The sequence below is a fragment of the Leiobunum rupestre genome, chromosome 2, assembly GCF_980474605.1.
Source record: "Leiobunum rupestre chromosome 2, qqLeiRupe1.1.hap1, whole genome shotgun sequence".
Lineage (NCBI taxonomy): Eukaryota > Metazoa > Arthropoda > Arachnida > Opiliones > Sclerosomatidae > Leiobunum > Leiobunum rupestre.
Window position 1 is genome coordinate 78,156,451 of NC_143385.1, and position 18,419 is coordinate 78,174,869.

At 33.9% G+C, this 18,419-nt stretch overlaps 1 protein-coding gene across 3 annotated transcripts in view; it reads left to right on the top strand.

Annotated features, from left to right (window-relative positions):
* The first annotated feature begins 219 nt into the window (after positions 1-219).
* Positions 220-18,419, top strand: part of LOC149959082 (uncharacterized) — a 36,049-nt gene continuing 17,849 nt past the window's right edge. Inside the window, exons 1-3 of one of the 3 annotated variants that reach the window (XM_090166416.1) lie at positions 220-258; positions 2,455-2,598; positions 17,878-18,039. In XM_090166416.1, the coding sequence (XP_090022542.1) occupies positions 2,535-2,598; positions 17,878-18,039 (226 nt within the window). In that variant the 5' untranslated portion in view covers positions 220-258; positions 2,455-2,534. Of the gene's footprint in view, positions 259-296; positions 430-1,680; positions 1,872-2,454; positions 2,599-17,877; positions 18,040-18,419 lie in introns of those variants that run through there. The other 2 variants (XM_090166415.1, XM_090166417.1) reach the window with 2 other exon arrangements.

The window sequence follows — 18,419 nt, forward strand, 5'->3', positions numbered from 1 at the left end:
GAATAAAGGTACAGTGGCATACTTGAGTAATTATGTTACATATGCTGAGAGGAATGCATTCATGTTTTGCGGATCAAAGGACTGAATTGTCAGTCCCATAAACACCTTTCTCAATAAAAAAAGGCAAACGTCATAATTTTTTTTTGCTGTGGTGCGTAAGGCTTCTTCTTTGACACTTTATACTAGGCTAATGAAAAAAAGAAAATCTCAAATGAGGATAATTCTAGAAAACTGTAGTACCTAAGCTCAGTCAGGGATGTAAGTAATAGTTTGATTTTATTTTTTATTGTACTAACTGTATTTGTAATTTTATCATGGATAGCAAGCTTTCTGAATAGCTAAGAATTTAATAAAAAATGTTGAAAATTTATGGACAGGTAAATTAATGGTGGCTGATCCAATAACCAATGTGTCAGCATTTGTCTGGAGGTGAGACTGCTTTCGTTGGGCAATTCAATAAAATATCGCTCACAGGCCAATTTTTAGTTTTGCAAACATTTTTACAGTCTTGTAAAATTTAATAAAATATTTGATGTGTTCGGATTTTGTACTTCAAATTTGTTGCTAGTTAACAGAATTGTATGATCACTTATTAAAAGTCTTAAAGTTATAGATAAATATTTAGCTACTATCCTTTTAAAATTTCTCAAGAGATTTATTCCCCCTTTGAGTATGAAGTAAGCAAAATATAACAATTGTTGAAAGATGTTACTGGCTACAAGCCCTAAAGAAGGAGCTCTGTAAGGCTGACCAATTACGCAACAATTTATGTACTATTAAGATTTGAGTGGAACTTTTCAGTGCTACTCTACTTGTGAAATTAGAGGTACTAGTGAAATCCTGTGTAAAAGTATTGTAAGCTTCAATTGGGGATTACCGTTAATCCTCCACATCAGATATGGGCAACTATCGGCACCACAGGCCATTTTTGTCAAGCCAAGTAGTTTTATTCTACCTATTCTCCAATCACAGTATAATGAGGTGGAGCTATCTCACAAGCAAGAGCGGAATAGGTAGATAGACTTGGATACTGCCGATGAAAGTTGACTAAATTTTTGAGTGCTGTAAAATAAAAAAAATTGATATTAACATGCTGTACTTTGGAAACTCTTGTATGGGCATGTAATAATAATAATTAGCTATAAGGCACTACCATAGTCCAAATCATCTAGAGACTTTTATGGCCTTTAATTCGGGTGGCCGGGTTAAAATTCGTGTACTTATATATAACTCCTTGAGATCAAAATTATAGAAATCATGTGGTTTCTGTGTTTAAAGAACATGATGAAGTTTTGAGCCAAATATATCAATTAACTGTGTTATTAAATTTTCAAATTCCCATTGGAAAAAAATTATTTATGCTTTACATTTTACTAATTAATAGTATTAGTGATCGTAAGGGGACCCCGACCCCAACCCGGTAAGTCGGTGATCCCCGGGTTTTCAACCCCGACCCGACTCGGGTTGGGTTGTTAAATTTTTATTCGGGGGGTTTTTTTTTGGTCGGGTTTTCCAAATAAAAAAAAAATTGAATAAATGCTAGAGCGAGCGCTTAGGTACAACCAAAACGGAGCTGAATGGGGCAAGCCAGCAGCCTATTCTCTCAGCGACTTCTCTCGTTTTAAGGTACAATGGTCGCGTCACATTCGCCTGGCTCGCCTCTCATTCGCTGTGGTGTTGATTTTGGCATAAGTCTATAATATTGTTCAAAAAGTTTGTCACTTTGGGAAATATTGCACTGAGAGCTAGTAACGAAGTGACGTCATCACGAGAAGAAAATCTCCCCCTAGTGAGGCGCTGTCAAAGGCTACATGTGATGCGGGAGCAAGCGGACGCAAATCTGTGATGTAGCCCGTAATTCCGTTTTGTGAGTAACTCTCAGTAAAACTTTGGAACGTTAAGAATAGGAAGTGTCACACTTATGAAACAATATTATACAATTATATTTTTACTTTTACTTTTAAATAGTCAACCTTTGAAGCGACTACTCTCGTCACTTTTGTAATTAGAAAACACTCAAAAATAAAAATTCCAAAAAACCCCGACCTGACCCGGTTTTCGGGGTTTTTTTCTCTCCCCAACCCCGACCCCGACTCAAGTGTCGCCCCGTACGATCACTAAATAGAATGCTTAAACAACTTACTCTTTAAGGATACATGCATAAAAATTATTACTAAAATAATAATTAACATTTTAACTTATTTTACAATCTTGCCAAAACGTAAGCCCAACTAATTCCTTTAGTTTGAGCATGAAGAAAATACACATCATAATTCAGTTAGTTTTTGCGCTCATTTAGCAATGTAAATTTACCAGCCATCTCATAGGTATTGTTACAGTAGCATTAAACATGTTTTAGGTAAGAAATTCTGTTAAACAAAACAGGGAAGGGGCTTATTTGAAAAATAGTTCTGTAGGAAGTGGTGCTAATTTACTAATTAAACTTTTTTTCAGATTGTTCCAATAGACAAACATTCTATGCTGCTAAAAATCAAGTACTGTCTGGTAACGTGTTATACTATTACTGGACAAAGATGATGTCATCTAAAAAAGGTTCCACCTCCTTAAATGGAGACCTCAAGAAAAAGGAAAAGAAATGTAATTATTTTTTATATTATCGTCTATAGTACTGAATATACACAGTTAATACAATAAAAATTATATGAAACGTAAGTGAAATTGTTTTGCATTCATCACCATTAATAGACCAGTTTGTATATAAAAAGTGAGATAGTTGGAGACTTGGAGTATGTTACATCAAAGTGCAGTGACAACCCTATGTGCTTTTGGGTGTGATTGAGCACCCAGAAAATTTAATATGCCATAAATCAAGGCTCCACACTAGACTAAAGACATCTAGCAACTTTTTTAATGCCTACAGGTTTTTATGCATAGTGAGGTGGTATGCCAACATATAATTATTTAATGCTATTTCATTCATGTATTAGGTACACTCTGTTCAAAAAGTCTTGATGCGTTGTATTTTTGCCGAATAATTTTAAATATTTTAATTTCTAGAAATCATAGAAAAATGGTGATTAGTGTTTGAGAAAGAGAAAATTGTTTGGACCTATTTTTGTCTACTGATCTATATAATAACTTCTCTATTTTTAAATTCATCGAATTTTTAATGCGTTTTTCATATTTCTTGGGGTTGATTTTTATTGTAAAAGTGTTGGAATATTTATTTTGGGTCAATATTAAAAAAATTATAGACATATGAAAATTCAATTCGGAATTAACTAGTTAATGAAATTAACAAAATCGGCATATTTTTATAATTGGTTACAAATGTGACATAATAGTTTTCTTTTCACAACCCATAAATGTTAAAACCTCTAACGTTTGATATAAAATTTATATTTGTAGCAGTTTATGATGCAGTATAACCATATGTAACATAATTACTCATAAGTATGCCTCTATATAACATTTCCATTGAAAAAAATTCAATGAGACCTTGTTTCACGCGGGAACATACATTAGGCGGACCCAAAATGCAAAATGCTTATAATCCTTGCGCTATTGAAAAGGTATTGGAAATAATAATAATAATAAAAAAAAGGCTTTATTGGATGTCTCTTTCAGAAAAAAATCTGATTTACAAAGAGGTCCCGAGTATTAATTTAAAAAATAAAATAAAAATAAAATAAGGAATTTAAACTCTGAAATATAGTCTCAATACAATTATATGTCCATGCTAATAATATATTTTGTCACATCTTCCCTGAATTGTTTAAAATGGTCTATTTGTTTTAATTCGCTTTTCATATTGTTCCACAAACTTATACCACGATGTTTAGAACTCTTATTACGTAAGGATGTTTTTAGATGGTCAGAATAAAAGTCTAGTTTAGAACCGCGGGTTTGGTGTTTATGAACTTCAGCAGGTTTTCTAAAAAAGTCAAAAAGATATTCTGGACAGCGATTTTTTGACACTTTATACATAAGTATCAAGATATTTTTAACATAAAGCTGTTTCAAGGTGAGCCAGTTTAATTGGTCTCGTGTATATGTAGCTGAGGTTCCTTTCTTCTTTCTGGCCACAAAACGTGCACCGTTATTATGAGCAATTTGTATTTTCTTTAAATTGGATTGACTGGCCGAGTTATAAAAAATATCACCATAGGTGAAAATTGGCTGTATAAGGGCTTTGTATAATATATTTAGGGTGTCTGTGTCAAGAGATGCTTGTAGCGGTCTTAGTATACCTAACCGACTGTTAGTCTTTTTAATGACGTAATCGATGTAATGTTTCCATGTTAGTGTATTGTCTATTATGACCCCAAGATATTTGTAGGACGATACCCTCTTGATTTCAGTACCTACGATCGTGTTATGGTCATCTGGTTGTAATGATTTTCCCTTGGGGCAAAAAATCATAAATTCAGTTTTCCCCTCGTTTAGTACTAGTGGTTTATGCACAGGCGAAACGTACAAACACCAAACAGCGAAAGACTAAGAAGCTTACATGTTACAATTGTAACAAAGAAGGTCATTTCGCAAGGGACTGTAAAGTGGACTCAGGTAGCAGACAGCAGGCAGAACCCAATGATCGGAAGAAGCAAAGCAAGAAGAGAGTTTTCTTTGCTTCAGCGATGTTGACTGAAATGGAGAAAGATGCATGGATTCTGGACTGTGGTGCAACCCACCATTTCTGTAAAAACAACGATTGGTTTACGGTTCTTACGAAGACTGATAGAAAGGTGGACTCAGCTGATAAGAGTTCACAAGCTGAAGGTATTGGAGAGGTCGAATTAACCCGAATGTGGACAGAATGAAACGGTTAAGCAGAAATGCCATGGTTCTTGGTTTACCAAAGTTCACAGGGCAATTCACGCTATGTATACCTTGTCGGTTGGCCAAGTCAACTAAAGCACCCGCAAGGGCTATAGAGAAGATAACAACAACACGATCATTGGAGCTAGTTCATAGGGACCTTTGGGGCCCTTCACCAGTTCTATCTCGTGTAGGGGCAATATACTTTATAAACTTCGTGGATGATTTTACAAGAAGAACAAGGATATATATCCTGGAATCAAAACAGAATGTCTTAGAAGTCTATTTGGAGTTTAAGTCTTGGGCAGAGAGACAGACGGGTAACAGGCTTATGAGATTAAGAACAGACAATGGCTTGGAGTACTGTTCGAAGGCATTTGAAAGGTCATGTAAAGAAGACGGAGTTCAAATAGAGAGGACAAATACGTACTCCCTGGAAAAGAACGGCGTCGCTGAGCGTTTTAACGAATTTTTAAATGCTTATAATCCTTGCGCTATTGAAAAGGTTACCATGGAAATGAAATCATGTGATCGCAAGGCACGAACTAAACTTGACATAGGCAAATCCAGAAACGCGCGAGGAATTCTCACTAACTTCCGTTTCCAATCAGTAAAGTTGATGACGCGTATTTCGTCACTGAGCTTTAAGTGACGTTATTTACGTCATATCCCGTGAACAAGGTTTCATTAACGAAAATGCTTTAATGGCATACTTATGAGTGATTATGTTATATATGGTATAACCCATATTTGCTATTAGATATAAACTTTAATTTTTGATAACTTAAAAATGTCTGGTCTAATAAAAATAGGATAAATAAGATATTTTTCAATTCGAATTTGTTAGAATTAACTTTTTCAACGCAAAATACTAGTTTTATGATAGCTGCGAAATGTTTTGTAAATAAAAAAATTTCAAGAAATTTTTACTGCAAATTTATTTAGAATAAAATAATTTAGTTTATTATATTAAAGGAATTGCCATCTATCCGGTCACTTTACACAGGTATTATTTATAAAAATAAAACAATTTCGTCTTCATTGGCAAGGCTACCAGATTTAAACTGGTTATACATTTCATTACGCTGTATTTTATTTTTCAATAAAATTGTTTAGTTTCTATAAGATATTATGGCACTATAAAATATAATGTTTTTAGTTTGTATAAGATATTATGGCACTATAAAATATAGTACTAATTCTTTAGTAAATCCAGTATTTTGTTAATAAAAGGGCGTAGAAATGCTATTTTCTAAAGGATATTGTTGGAAGATGGGTCTATGTTCTCTCAGAATATATAATTAACATTAATTCAATGTGGAAATTGTATGGGAGAAGGCAGGCAGAGTCACCATAAGACTGAAGTCCCCCCAAATTTTGAGACTAACAATAATTCTGTGAAAACGAAAATAGACCGTAGAATAATAGGCAAGGTCTATGCTTTAATTGTCGTTACCTGGTGAAAGAAAATAGAACATATTTTGATTGGAGGAGGGAGCGGAGGCTTTTCTACTGCGAGGCAATGCCTGACTCAATAAGTTTCGGTTTTTCAGCACTAGAGGGATTCATGTGGTCAAATCTGGTGGGGTGTAGGTAGTCAGATGCCGGTCGTTAAACTGCCGTTGTTTTTTATCAATTTGAAATTATAAAAATGATAGTCAAAATTTACTAGACGAGAAAGGTCAGAAAGTTAAAGCTTTAAAGCTTATCTAGCAAATTGATAAAATAATTGTAGTTCATGATTGTTTTAACCGGTTAAACAAATAATTACATACAATGACGGTTCAGGTATAATTTATAGAGACTTAGCGACAGTCAATAAAAATAGGATTCTTAAAAATCGTCTAGGATTGTCGACTGCGAACTTTAAAGGGTCATTCCAGGGCAGATTTTCCCACTTGTTCACCAAACCATCGCCAAATTTCGTGAAAACTTGTATATAGGGTTATTGAGGCTGTAGAAGTCGATTCTTAAATTTTCAGGAAGATTGGTTGAGCGGTTGCTGATATACAGTGTAGTCACATTTTTGAAAATGACATTGAACCCTACCATTAACCATTTTTTATCTCAGCTTCTACTTAACCCAAAAATTCGAAAGAGGGCTCATTTTAAAGGAATTGAAGAGCGCAATGTAACTAAGCACTTAGGTTCATGTTATATATAAGATAAAATACAATAAATCAAGTTTTAAATAGTTGACCTTTGACCCTGAAAATAGCTTATTTTTAATTTTCAAAATTTAATTTTTTTCCGCATTCCCTGTACGCGCTTTAGTTGCAGTCAAAAAACTGCGAGGGTAATATTTTTTGTTTTCGAGAAAAAAAAAATATTTTGTATACCCCTCCTTAAAAAATATATAGAAATTTAAGATTAGAATTCCACACACGACCTTATGGTTTTCGGTCTAACATTTCTCGGCTTCCCATTGGTCAAATTAAATCGGGTCAAAGTTGCTTAGACTTAAATTAAACGTAGAACACATTTTTAATTGGACCCATTTTTCTAATCCTAATGGTTCTCGAGATAAAATTTGAATGACCTTGAAGACCCGGTTCAAGGTCATTGAAATTTTCATTGACATTTGTCCCCCTGCACCCTCTATGTAACCTGCAAATTTAAAATCCTTACTTAAAACACATGTTGAGTAATTGGCTCTGTATCGCTTTATAGTTAACACCCTGTATATATTTTTTAAATTTCTATATATTTTTTAAGGAGGGGTATACCAAATAATTTTTTACTCGAAAACAAAAAATATTACCCTCGCAGTTTTTTGACTGCAACTAAAGCGCGTATAGGGAATGCGGAAAAAATTTTAATTTTCAAAATTTAAGTTTTCACGAAATTTGGCGATGGTTGGGTGAACAAGTGGGAAAATCTGTTCGGGAATGACCCTAAAGCTACGTTTAAAGTCCTACTGGTTTTTATGGCCATGAAATTTATCTCACTACTCTTAGTTTTTAACTTGACCACATATGTCGGGAAAATCTTTTATTTGAACGGTGGTATTTACGAACAAATGCTTGCTGCCGTAACGAGATTATTCAATTCTACACTGAAAGTATCACATAGGGTTCCACTTCTAGGTGTTGTGGTGATCTCGCAAAGATCACCTTGCATTTGGTTTGGCTTACTGTAGCCAACAGGATCAGTGGCAGCCATATTGTTAGTAGGCCAAATGGCCAAACCCCTTATCGTATCAGGCCTAACTCCCAAGGGCACCGGTGGTGGTGCCAGTGTGGAGTTAGTATAAAAGGAGGTAAGCAGAGAGAGTGAGAAGCAGAACATTAGAGGTAGAGCTGTAGAGTCAGTGATTAGTAGCAGTTAGGAATTAGTATGGGAGTGGTTAACTCCCAGCTGGCCCGCTAGTTGGCATAGTATTCCCCCAGTGGCTGCAAGGTTACATTCTCTTCCCTTGGTGGGAAAATAAATGCCTATAATTTTTCAAAAACTTCTGAACTTCAATATTTTTCGATTTTAAAAGAAACAAAATTCTTAACAAAAATAAATATTCTAATTTTTCTACGTTTTTTTATAACCTTATCATTGAAGTTGAAAGAATGTAATGTTTTCGAAGTTTAAAAGTCAATTTAAGGTGTAATATTTTATAAGTTCCCCAAATATTGCCAAGGTAAACACCGATGATTAAATTTAGTCATGTTTTACTAGTGATCAAACATGACATTTAACAGAATAAAAAATATAAATATTTCAAACATCCAATGTATATTTTAAACAAAAACAGATTTTGTATATAAGACGTACGTTAATACGGTGTGGCGTCTCCCCTCCTTACACATTCTAACAATCGTCGATGAAAGGAATTTGTTAGATTTCTAATGTAATCTGCAGGAATCTGTTCTAAGCTCGCTGAACCACATTTGCTAGATCTTCTGGCGACTCCAGTATTCTTTTTTCGATGATTATGGTCATGAAAGGCCAATGGGTTTAAGTCTGGGGAGTGTGCCAACCACTCTAGCGGCCTCATTGAATTTTATATTAATTTTGGTTGCGCCTGATAGACCTTGGCACGTAGATGCCGAGGGCATTTGTTATTTTGGCCGCAAATGATTATTTAATTTTCTAATTTAATGTTTTTCATTTTAAAAATTTCTCATTTTCATTGAATTTTATATTAATTTTGGTTGCACCTGATAGACCTTGTCACGTAGATGCCGAGGGTATTTTTTATTTTGGCCGCAAATGATTATTTAATTTTTTAATTTTAAAAATTTTTCATTTTCATTGAATTTTATATGAATTTTTGTTGCTCCTGACAGACCTTGTCACGTAGATGCCGAGGGTATTTTTTATTTTGGCCGCAAATGATCATTTAATTTTTTTATGTATTTTAAAAATTTCTAATTTTTGGGCATTTTCACGTGTTTCGTTGTACTTATTTCCGTCGTGTGTTTGCCGACCCCACAGTTTCGGTGTCCTAATAATTTCCACGTGATATTTCCTTACTTTCTAAAATCAATTACAGTTTTTGTTCATTTTCTAGGTGTTTTGTATTTTTGGGCCACAAAGTGCTATTACCGTACTTAATAAAATAATAATAATAATAATAATAAAAGGCTTTATTGGATGTCTCTTTCAGAAAAAAAAATCTGATTTACAAAGAGGTCCCGAGTATTAATTTATAAAAATAAAATAAGGAATTTAAACTCTGAAATATAGTCTCAATACAATTATATGTCCATGCTAATAATATATTTTGTCACATCTTCCCTGAATTGTTTAAAATGGTCTATTTGTTTTAATTCGCTTTTCATATTGTTCCACAAACTTATTCCACGATGTTTAGAACTCTTATTACGTAAGGATGTTTTTAGATGGTCAGAATAAAAGTCTAGTTTAGAACCGCTGGTTTGGTGTTTATGAACTTCAGCAGGTTTTCTAAAAAAGTCAAAAAGATATTCTGGAGAGCGATTTTTTGACACTTTATACATAAGTATCAAGATATTGGTTCCTTTCTTCTTTCTGGCCACAAAACGTGCACCGTTATTATGAGCAATTTGTATTTTCTTTAAATTGGATTGACTGGCCGAGTTATAAAAAATATCACCATAGGTGAAAATTGGCTGTATAAGGGCTTTGTATAATATATTTAGGGTGTCTGTTTCAAGAGATGCTTGTAGCGGTCTTAGTATACCTAACCGACTGTTAGTCTTTTTAATGACGTAATCGATGTAATGTTTCCATGTTAGTGTATAGTCTATTATGACCCCAAGATATTTGTAGGACGATACCCTCTTGACTTCAGTACCTACGATCGTGTTATTATCATCTGGTTGTAATGATTTTCCATTGGGGCAAAAAATCATAAATTCAGTTTTCCCCTCATTTAATAATAATAATAATAATAATAATAATTGGTTTATTTAGCTTCACTTAAGAGAAGTATATATACAATTGATATAGGCCAAGTCAGAAATGACTTTTAGGCCATGTAACCCCAGGCAAGTATAGGTGTGAGAGGTATAAAAATATCAAATACCAAAGAGGAAAAAAAAGAAAAAAAAAACTTACAGAGCAAATTCAAAAGAAAAAAAAATATATAAATTTTAAATAATGCAAAAAATTTTAAAATAGAAAAGGGTATAGTACAGTTACATCAATTAGATATTTTTAGTAAAGGGGGCTGTTTATTATGAAATTTTTCGCCTTTTTTTTAAACTGCGTTAGATTTTTTAGTACTAAGCGCCTAGATTTCAAAGTGGATTTAAAATTTTGTGTTTCTTTCTCCAATTCCCTCATTAACTCATCAATTGTTGCTGCCGAATTTATAAGAGCATTATCATCCGCGTACTTCTTAAGAGAGACTTGATTCAAATCAATTACAGGTTTTGTTCATTTTCTAGGTGTTTTGTATTTTTGGTCCACAAACGCTTTTTTCAGGTTGATATTAACAGTATTTACTTGATGCGTAAGGCTTGGTACTGTCCTCTAGGTCGCGTTATAGATGGCCCATCGCTTTTTTTAGTATGGGGTTGGGGAGGCGCCACGCGCCCCCAGCGCTTGAGCGAAGTGAGTGCGCGGCGCCGTCAGGCGCCAATACGGGGAATCTCAAAGTGCGTCAGGCGCCAATACGAGGAATTTATAACGTCTTTTACGTGTTTTGGAAGTAATTATCTTCGTCAAAAAAGTGGTGTCGACGGATGCACGACGTAACTATTTTTTCGAAAAACGTTACTAATCCCCTAAAATTACTACTTTTTTAAAATTAAGTTAATTAAAAATTTCATTTGCGGTCCAAAAAAATAACTTCGTAATCTACGCGTTAAGTGCTACATTCTCCGCCAAAAAAAAACAAAAAACGGTAATCCCCTAAAATTACTACTTTCTTAAAATTAAGTTAATTAAAAAAATAATCATTTGTGGCCCAAAAAAATAGTTTCGTAATCTACGCGTCAAGTGCTACATTCTCCGCCAAAAAAATACAAAATTACATGAGGCCGCTGTAGTTCAATTTTGCCGTCGTTTATCTTTCACTAGATAGCAAACTAGTCTACTCATGATGCACTAGAATATTCTCATTTCAGCCATCATCAAATGTTTTTGTATTAGCACTTCTTTTCATTGAAATATATTTCCTTTATGAAGTTTTTGTATTTGGTTTTTGCATTATTAACATTAATACCTATGTTGAAGTAATCTATATTCCACCTCATAATTCAATACAAACTCTGACTACGAAGTAAAGACAAGATATCGATGAACTGTTAGTAAAGACAGGAGTAAATTACAAAGGAGTCTGGTACGCTAGATTCAGTAGTGTTAAATTCGGTGGGAGTTTGGAACGTCATCAATTTAAAAAAAATGGTACAGCGGTGCCACCTACCGCCCTCCATTGGCATTATATTTTCAAAAAGTTTTCCACCAATAACGTGGCAGCAAAGTGTCGAAAGGTGTTCTGGGAAATAATTTTTTTCTCCTGAAAATTAAGTCGTCTGCTGCTATAAATTTACAAGGCTTATCGCTATGGCGTGAGCTGTATGGAGTTCATTTAGGCAGGGTTCTGGTTAGATGGTTATTACTTACAGTATATTTGAAATGGATTTAAGTTCAGTTTTAGATTTTATGAAAGCTCAATTTGAAAAAGAAAAACCCAGCGAACAACGACAGCTCATCATTAACAATTTGAACACTGCTACATCCCCAAGTGTTGCTGAATATACACTAGAATTAATTGAAACCTACCAGAGAGTTGAAAAAGAAATATACTGTGAGCTTCTCAAGTCGAAATCTAAAGGTAGACCGAGAAAGAAGAAAAAAGTATGCCTAGAAGAAGATAATTTAAATACAAATAAAGATGAGCCTCGTAAACAAACTAAATTTGCAATGGCCAAATTAATGTTCGTTTACCACAAAGAAGCAACTTTAGTGAGAGAGGTATATTTCAATAGCTTCAAAATTCTTGTCTCAAATGATGGTATTTTGGAGTTAATATCTATTTTATCATTTTACGTAAGCAAAGTGTTTGAACATGCACAACTAATGGACCAAAAAGAAAAGTGGAAAGATACAACCAACACCAACAATGCTTCATACATGAAAGAAGAGAATATAAGTGCAATATACAAACTTGGAGGAGGAGGTTTGGGTGGAATACGAAGAGTTTCGGTTAAAGGGAGGAAAAAAATATGTCTGCGACACAAATAATAGAACAACATCAGCTCTTCAAAATGACTGTTCTTTTTAGAATGACTCACGTAGAAAAGGAAAATAATCTTCCAATAGAGCTAAAGGTGCTTGATCAAGGAGGCTTACTTTTCCCGAAACCAGGGTTTATCCCATTCATAAAAAGGATAAATGATGAAACTAGAAGCTATGCAAATTCCAAGTGCTACAATAAATATGGAGTTAATTTAATAAAAAAAAACAACCGGACACGTCTTTAGCCAGATAGAAGAGCTTAGAGACTTATACGAAGATGGGCTTCTGAAAGAAAACATTCAAGTTGTCAGTCCAGAGATTTCTGATACTTTTTTTAAAATCTGGTTGAGGAAGATGGTGCATTGCCGGGTACAAGAATTTGTTAGTTCCTACTGTAAAATGCAAAAAAAATAAGAAAACAGACCTGGGATTAAGGGACAACTTGTTGGCACTCTCAACTCGAGAATCTAAGAAGAAATTGAAGGGTACAGAAACCGCAAAGAAAAGCACTAGTCATTCTGGTAAAAGGAATCCTAAAAAAATTGGGAAGTTACGAAAAAGCAAAAGGGTAGCGGGTAGGAATCTCTTAAATGATTTTGACTGAAAACTTTCATATTTGTTTCTATTTTTACGGACCGTTCCTATTTTTATGTCCATTACCAATTTTAAAAGTGAATAAGTGATAATCAGCTATTGTGATATTTGACAACAATAAGCTTATATATTTGGTAAAATATTATAATCCTTAACAATAAAATACTCAGTTCAAGTTACGAAAACTACTATAATTTTATTACCTATCACCACAAAAATGTCAACTTATTAAAACTAAATAAAAAGTAAAAAAATTGTGAATATTACAAATCTCCAGTTCGGATGTACAACGGAGCATCCCGGTAATCTTTGTTTGAGGAATGCCTGCTGCCAATATTTACTCTAACTGCTACAGATTTACGTGCGTGAGAGTAGTTAATGCTTGACAGTTTACTGCCTGTAGAATACTTAAATTGCGCGAATAAACTTTCAACAGCACTGCCATTTATACGAGTTGGTGAAATGAAATATCCAGGATGCCTTGATAAAAAATCCAATGCTAAGCCTTCCATTCCAAAAACGCCAATTCTCAGAAGGTCCCAAGTTTGCCAGGATATAAATTCAGTTTGGGTGGCGCTATTAGGTTTGAATTCAGGACGTTCTTTTATTAACTCAATTAACCATTTCTCAAAAAAATTATATCCTTCCCTTATAGACTTCAAAATATCAGCCTCTTTTTCCCTTATGTAATAAACCATTTTCAAAAAGTTTGTTGCACGCTTCCAAGTAATAATAACATTGTAAAGCTCCGCAACGGCTGGCCTGGGTTGAAGAATTGCTTAGGGAGTGTGCTTTCAACTCTGACAAAACTGCTGGTTGTTGCATTATCTTAGATGGTTTCACATTGAGTTTAGACCACGGGTCCCTGATAATGTAACTTTTCAATAGCCTTGGTACAACACGCATTTGTAAGTTTTTAGCTCGTTCTTCTTCTCGTTTGTAAAGGTCTTCTATTTGTTTCCACCCAAATTTACTTCCGTCCCTTGAAAAATCTTTTGGACCATCTTCTCGTGAGGCATATAGTTGGCCAATTAGATTTTTTAAATCATGGGTTGGGCATGTCACCCAATATATGTCTTGATCCTTCGCAAATGGGTGTTTGAACTTGGGCAATATATCAAAAGTGTATTCTTTATCTTCTGTTTTATAACCAAATGCACCTTTTGTATCCATTGTCAGTTTTATAAGAGATAGATTTGAACTTGCACCATCGCAAACCAGTCCAATAACTTTGAAATTAAATTGTTCCAAAATTCTTAGAGTTTCGTAAAGGCAAGTCATTGAGAAAAATATGTTCATAGAGTAGCTGGATGAGTAGTAGGGTTCTATTACGTCAAAATCTGAGGACATGTCTCTCCATAAGAATTGCAAAATATATTGTGCCGGAGTTGGCGTTTTTTTATGAGAATTTGAAAAAACATCATGTAAATTTGCATATTCTTCCTCCGTCATAGCCAATCCCATGAAGGCGTGTGATTTGGAATTCCAAATGACTTGATCAATTACTTTGACCTCATCAAATATAAGCACATCTTCACCGAGAGGTTCTTTCTCTCCTTTTAATTTTTTTTCAGATTGAAATGACGTGTATTTTTGAGCTTGATCTTTCATGTAATCTAGGTCAATTCCAGGTCCACTATCATACTTCTTCGCTTTGGTTCTCAGAGTGTCAAGGGAAGGAAGTTGAAGAATTCCAAAATCACGTATTGCATCGAATGCAGCTTTACTTCTGGTATAAATAGCCAAGGCTATTCTATACGTTATGGTATTCCATCTATTTTGTTTCGAGCCAGTTTTGCATCTAATTTGATCTTGGAAAAATTTCTTAGTATCGTCGCGATGCTGCCTTTCAGAATCTCTCTTCCAAATTTTCTTTAATGTTTCAGCGCTGGTTGGCAATTCGTTGCAACTTTCATTAATTAAACTATTAACTTTGTCTGGGTGCTCTGAATTAATAATGTCTAAAAGTTTTTTTAATTCGTCTGATTGACTGTCATTCAAATTGATATCTTTTTCTTTAATTAAAGCTTCTAATTTCTTGAGCTTGTCTTGTAAAAATCTTCTAGCGTTATTGCTACGATTTAACCTAATTTTTCTACTTTTTGGGGTTAAAAGAGATACTGGATAATTGCTAGATATTCTTAAGCGTTTCAAATTTCTTGTTGGCGTTTCAGCGTTTTTACGTTTCAACACTCTTGACAAATTTCTTTGTACTAAATTACAGTTTTGACATTTTTCAATATAATTATCAGCCTTTACTGCCATTGTCTTTGAGAAAAACACTGGACAATCACTAGCTTGATATCGCGACACTGGGGATATAATTTTCAAAACTTTTGGGTTTTCGATTATACGAGATAACGGCAACTGGTTAATTATATCGTGGGTTAAGGCCCGGACAAAACACCTTGTTATTTTTCTCTGATTTAAAAAGCAAAGTTTTGTTTCATTCACAACTCCAGAATTTAGTACGTTATCAATATGGTCCTCTTTGAACAATATGGATAAACAGATTTTTCCACTCTCCGTGACTACCAGTGATATGGGATCATGTTCATCATTGAAGATTCCGCAAACTTTACTTGATGTAATTTCTATAGCAAACTCCCCTCTAATTAGCTTTTTCACCTAAAATATACATAGTTTTATTAATAATCTGTGGTGGATGTATTATGTAAAAGGAAAACAAAAATACCTTATATATCAAAGTAGAGTACGTTGTAGAATTTCGAATTCCTGTCACTTTATTGATCAGGGTCAGGCGCAGTTTGTGATGCACAATCACTAACATTAACACTGATTTCAGTCTCCTTGTCTTTGAAATTAGGTTTTTCTAGCAAATGTTTCTCTATCATAATATTACACTGTGTTTGAACAGATTTAAATTCTACTTTCTGATCTGTGGTTGATATATCCAATGTGGGTAAAATATAGCATTGTGTTTTGGCATCTTTCAAAACTTTCTTCTTTTATCTTTTGATTTATTAGATTCAATTACCATAGGGCTCCCCACTGGTACTGGCAAGGCGATAGGCCTTGACTGAGTTGGCTTTGGTAAGGCTTTACAAAAAACATCATTTGTTTGTACGTACTTTGACGATTGTTTTACGTTATAATTATAAAGTGTAGACATCTTTTGTTTTAACAGCCGTGACAATATTTTTTTGAAGGTAATAATTGTATTGAGTTGATTTATGACAAGAACCGATAGTTTGAATAGAAGCCATTTCCAAAATTACCCAGACTACCTTGCGGCAGTGAAACAAGACCTCGAGCGCGCAAAAACAAAATCAGCTGACCTGAGTTTTTCCCTTTCGGTTTCATAGATGGCGGTACTCTCGCGAAATATTGGTGACGTTTCAAACTCCCACCGAATTTAACACTACTGAATCTAGCGTACCAGACTCCTTTGTAATTTACTCCTGTAATTCTACTAGGTGATACTAACTGTAATTTGTATGCTACTCCAAAGGCTGGGAAGACAGAGCTACTACTCAGGACACTATAGGATTTTAAGCAGTTAATTACTACGCCAACTCCAATTACTTTAACAGCACAGACTTTAATCAACAATATTTATGGAAATGTCCCTGGAAAGATAATAAATGTTAAAGCTCTGGCAACTGGCATTTCTGATCATGACTTAATATATTTGGTGCGAAAGAAAACAAGCAATAAAGTTAAAAAAGTATTAAAAAATTGCAGAAATTATAAAGCGATGAATACAGATAATTTTGTGGGATAAATTCAACAGAGCCTGAATGGGCAATAGAGAATTTAATTGATGTAAATATTGCAGCTGAAATTTTTTTAAATATTATCCTAAAAATCTGGGACAAATATGCGCCTATAAAGAAAAGATATGTTCCCACAAACTCTCCATGGATGACGTCTTACTTAAGTCATCAAATGCACTTACGTGATAAATTTAAAATAAAAACCCAGAGAGAAAACGAGTCAAGTGGAGCGCTATTTTATGGATAGCTACAAGAGGCAAAGAAATTATGTAACGCATCTCATCAAACTTGCCAAAACTATTTTAAGGACAATTCTGGCAAATTGCAAGGCAGTAAGCATATTTGGAAAGTGCTGAAACCTTATATAAACATGTTCATGGAATTTATACTAGGGGTTGCAAAAATTACTTCTATGTTGAAATGTGTAAAGAATTTTGCAGGAGAAATGTCAAATTTGTCGCTATACAACTCTGAAATCAACTGCCAGATATATATAAATTGAATGTCACTAAATGTATTTAAAAAGGAAATATAACTATTTAAAAGAACTTGATCTATAGGTGATTTATTTTATGCCTGAAGTATATTATGCGTCTAATTTCCTTGTAGTTAATGTAATTTAATGTAATTAATTTAAAGTCTATGTCCCCCTTTTTTTAATTATGACTAAGACCCTTTTGTAAATAAGAAATTTTTCTTAAAAGGTGATCCAATAAAAAAGCATTTTATTATTATTAATATAAAAATTGCGTTTAGGCATGTTATGTCATAGGAAATAAACATTGGTTGAATTGAATTGAATTATTATTATTATTATTATTATTACTCCTGTGTAAAAATTCCCTTTAATCTGTCATCTGCTAAAAATATAGTTTTAGTTTTACTTTAGTTTTTTAGCTGTTCAGGTGTGTGTTTTTTTGGTCGTAAGAAGTGATACTAAGTTTTGTAACTACTTAATAAATTCAGTTTTATATGGAAATAGAATATGAAATCACCTTGCCGATTGATAATAGATCTAACATAAATGTTTGTAGTTAAATATCTTACCATTACTTAAATTTAACTTTTTTCTTAATTGACTCCACACTTACAATTTTTTTGTTTACAGCCTTGGAACATATGATGCAAGAGTGTACAAACATGATTGCAAAGGAAAAGTTCCAGTCACAGCAAAACAGAAAGCCAAATTCGTTAGCAAGTAAAGGTTCAACTGTATCTCCGTCGGGGGGCAGTTATTTAGCTACCACAGCTAGACCTTCAAAACTCACTGGTAAGCCATATAAGCCATATTATGGATATGTCGAGTTACTTTATAGTGTTTTTCTTATAAGATACGAAGAATAAGTTTCCTACGGAAAGTGTATGTCCAGGGTTTATATTTTGGAGAAACTTTTCAAACTCAGTTTGTAACTAGGGATGCACCACCTAGTTTGTGGCGTCATTGACTACGCTTTTGTCAGAGTTTTCCCACTGCATCTGGTAGACTACATAGTTCCCACTATCCTATCAAGATAATTCTTGTAATATCCTCGGTTGATATGGCGATGCCAATTTAGCGCGCTCTAAATTATAAGCGTGAGCACGTGTTTTTAAATCCATGTAAGCATGCTCGCATACAAAATTCGGTAGTAGAATCTCATGGTTCTATAG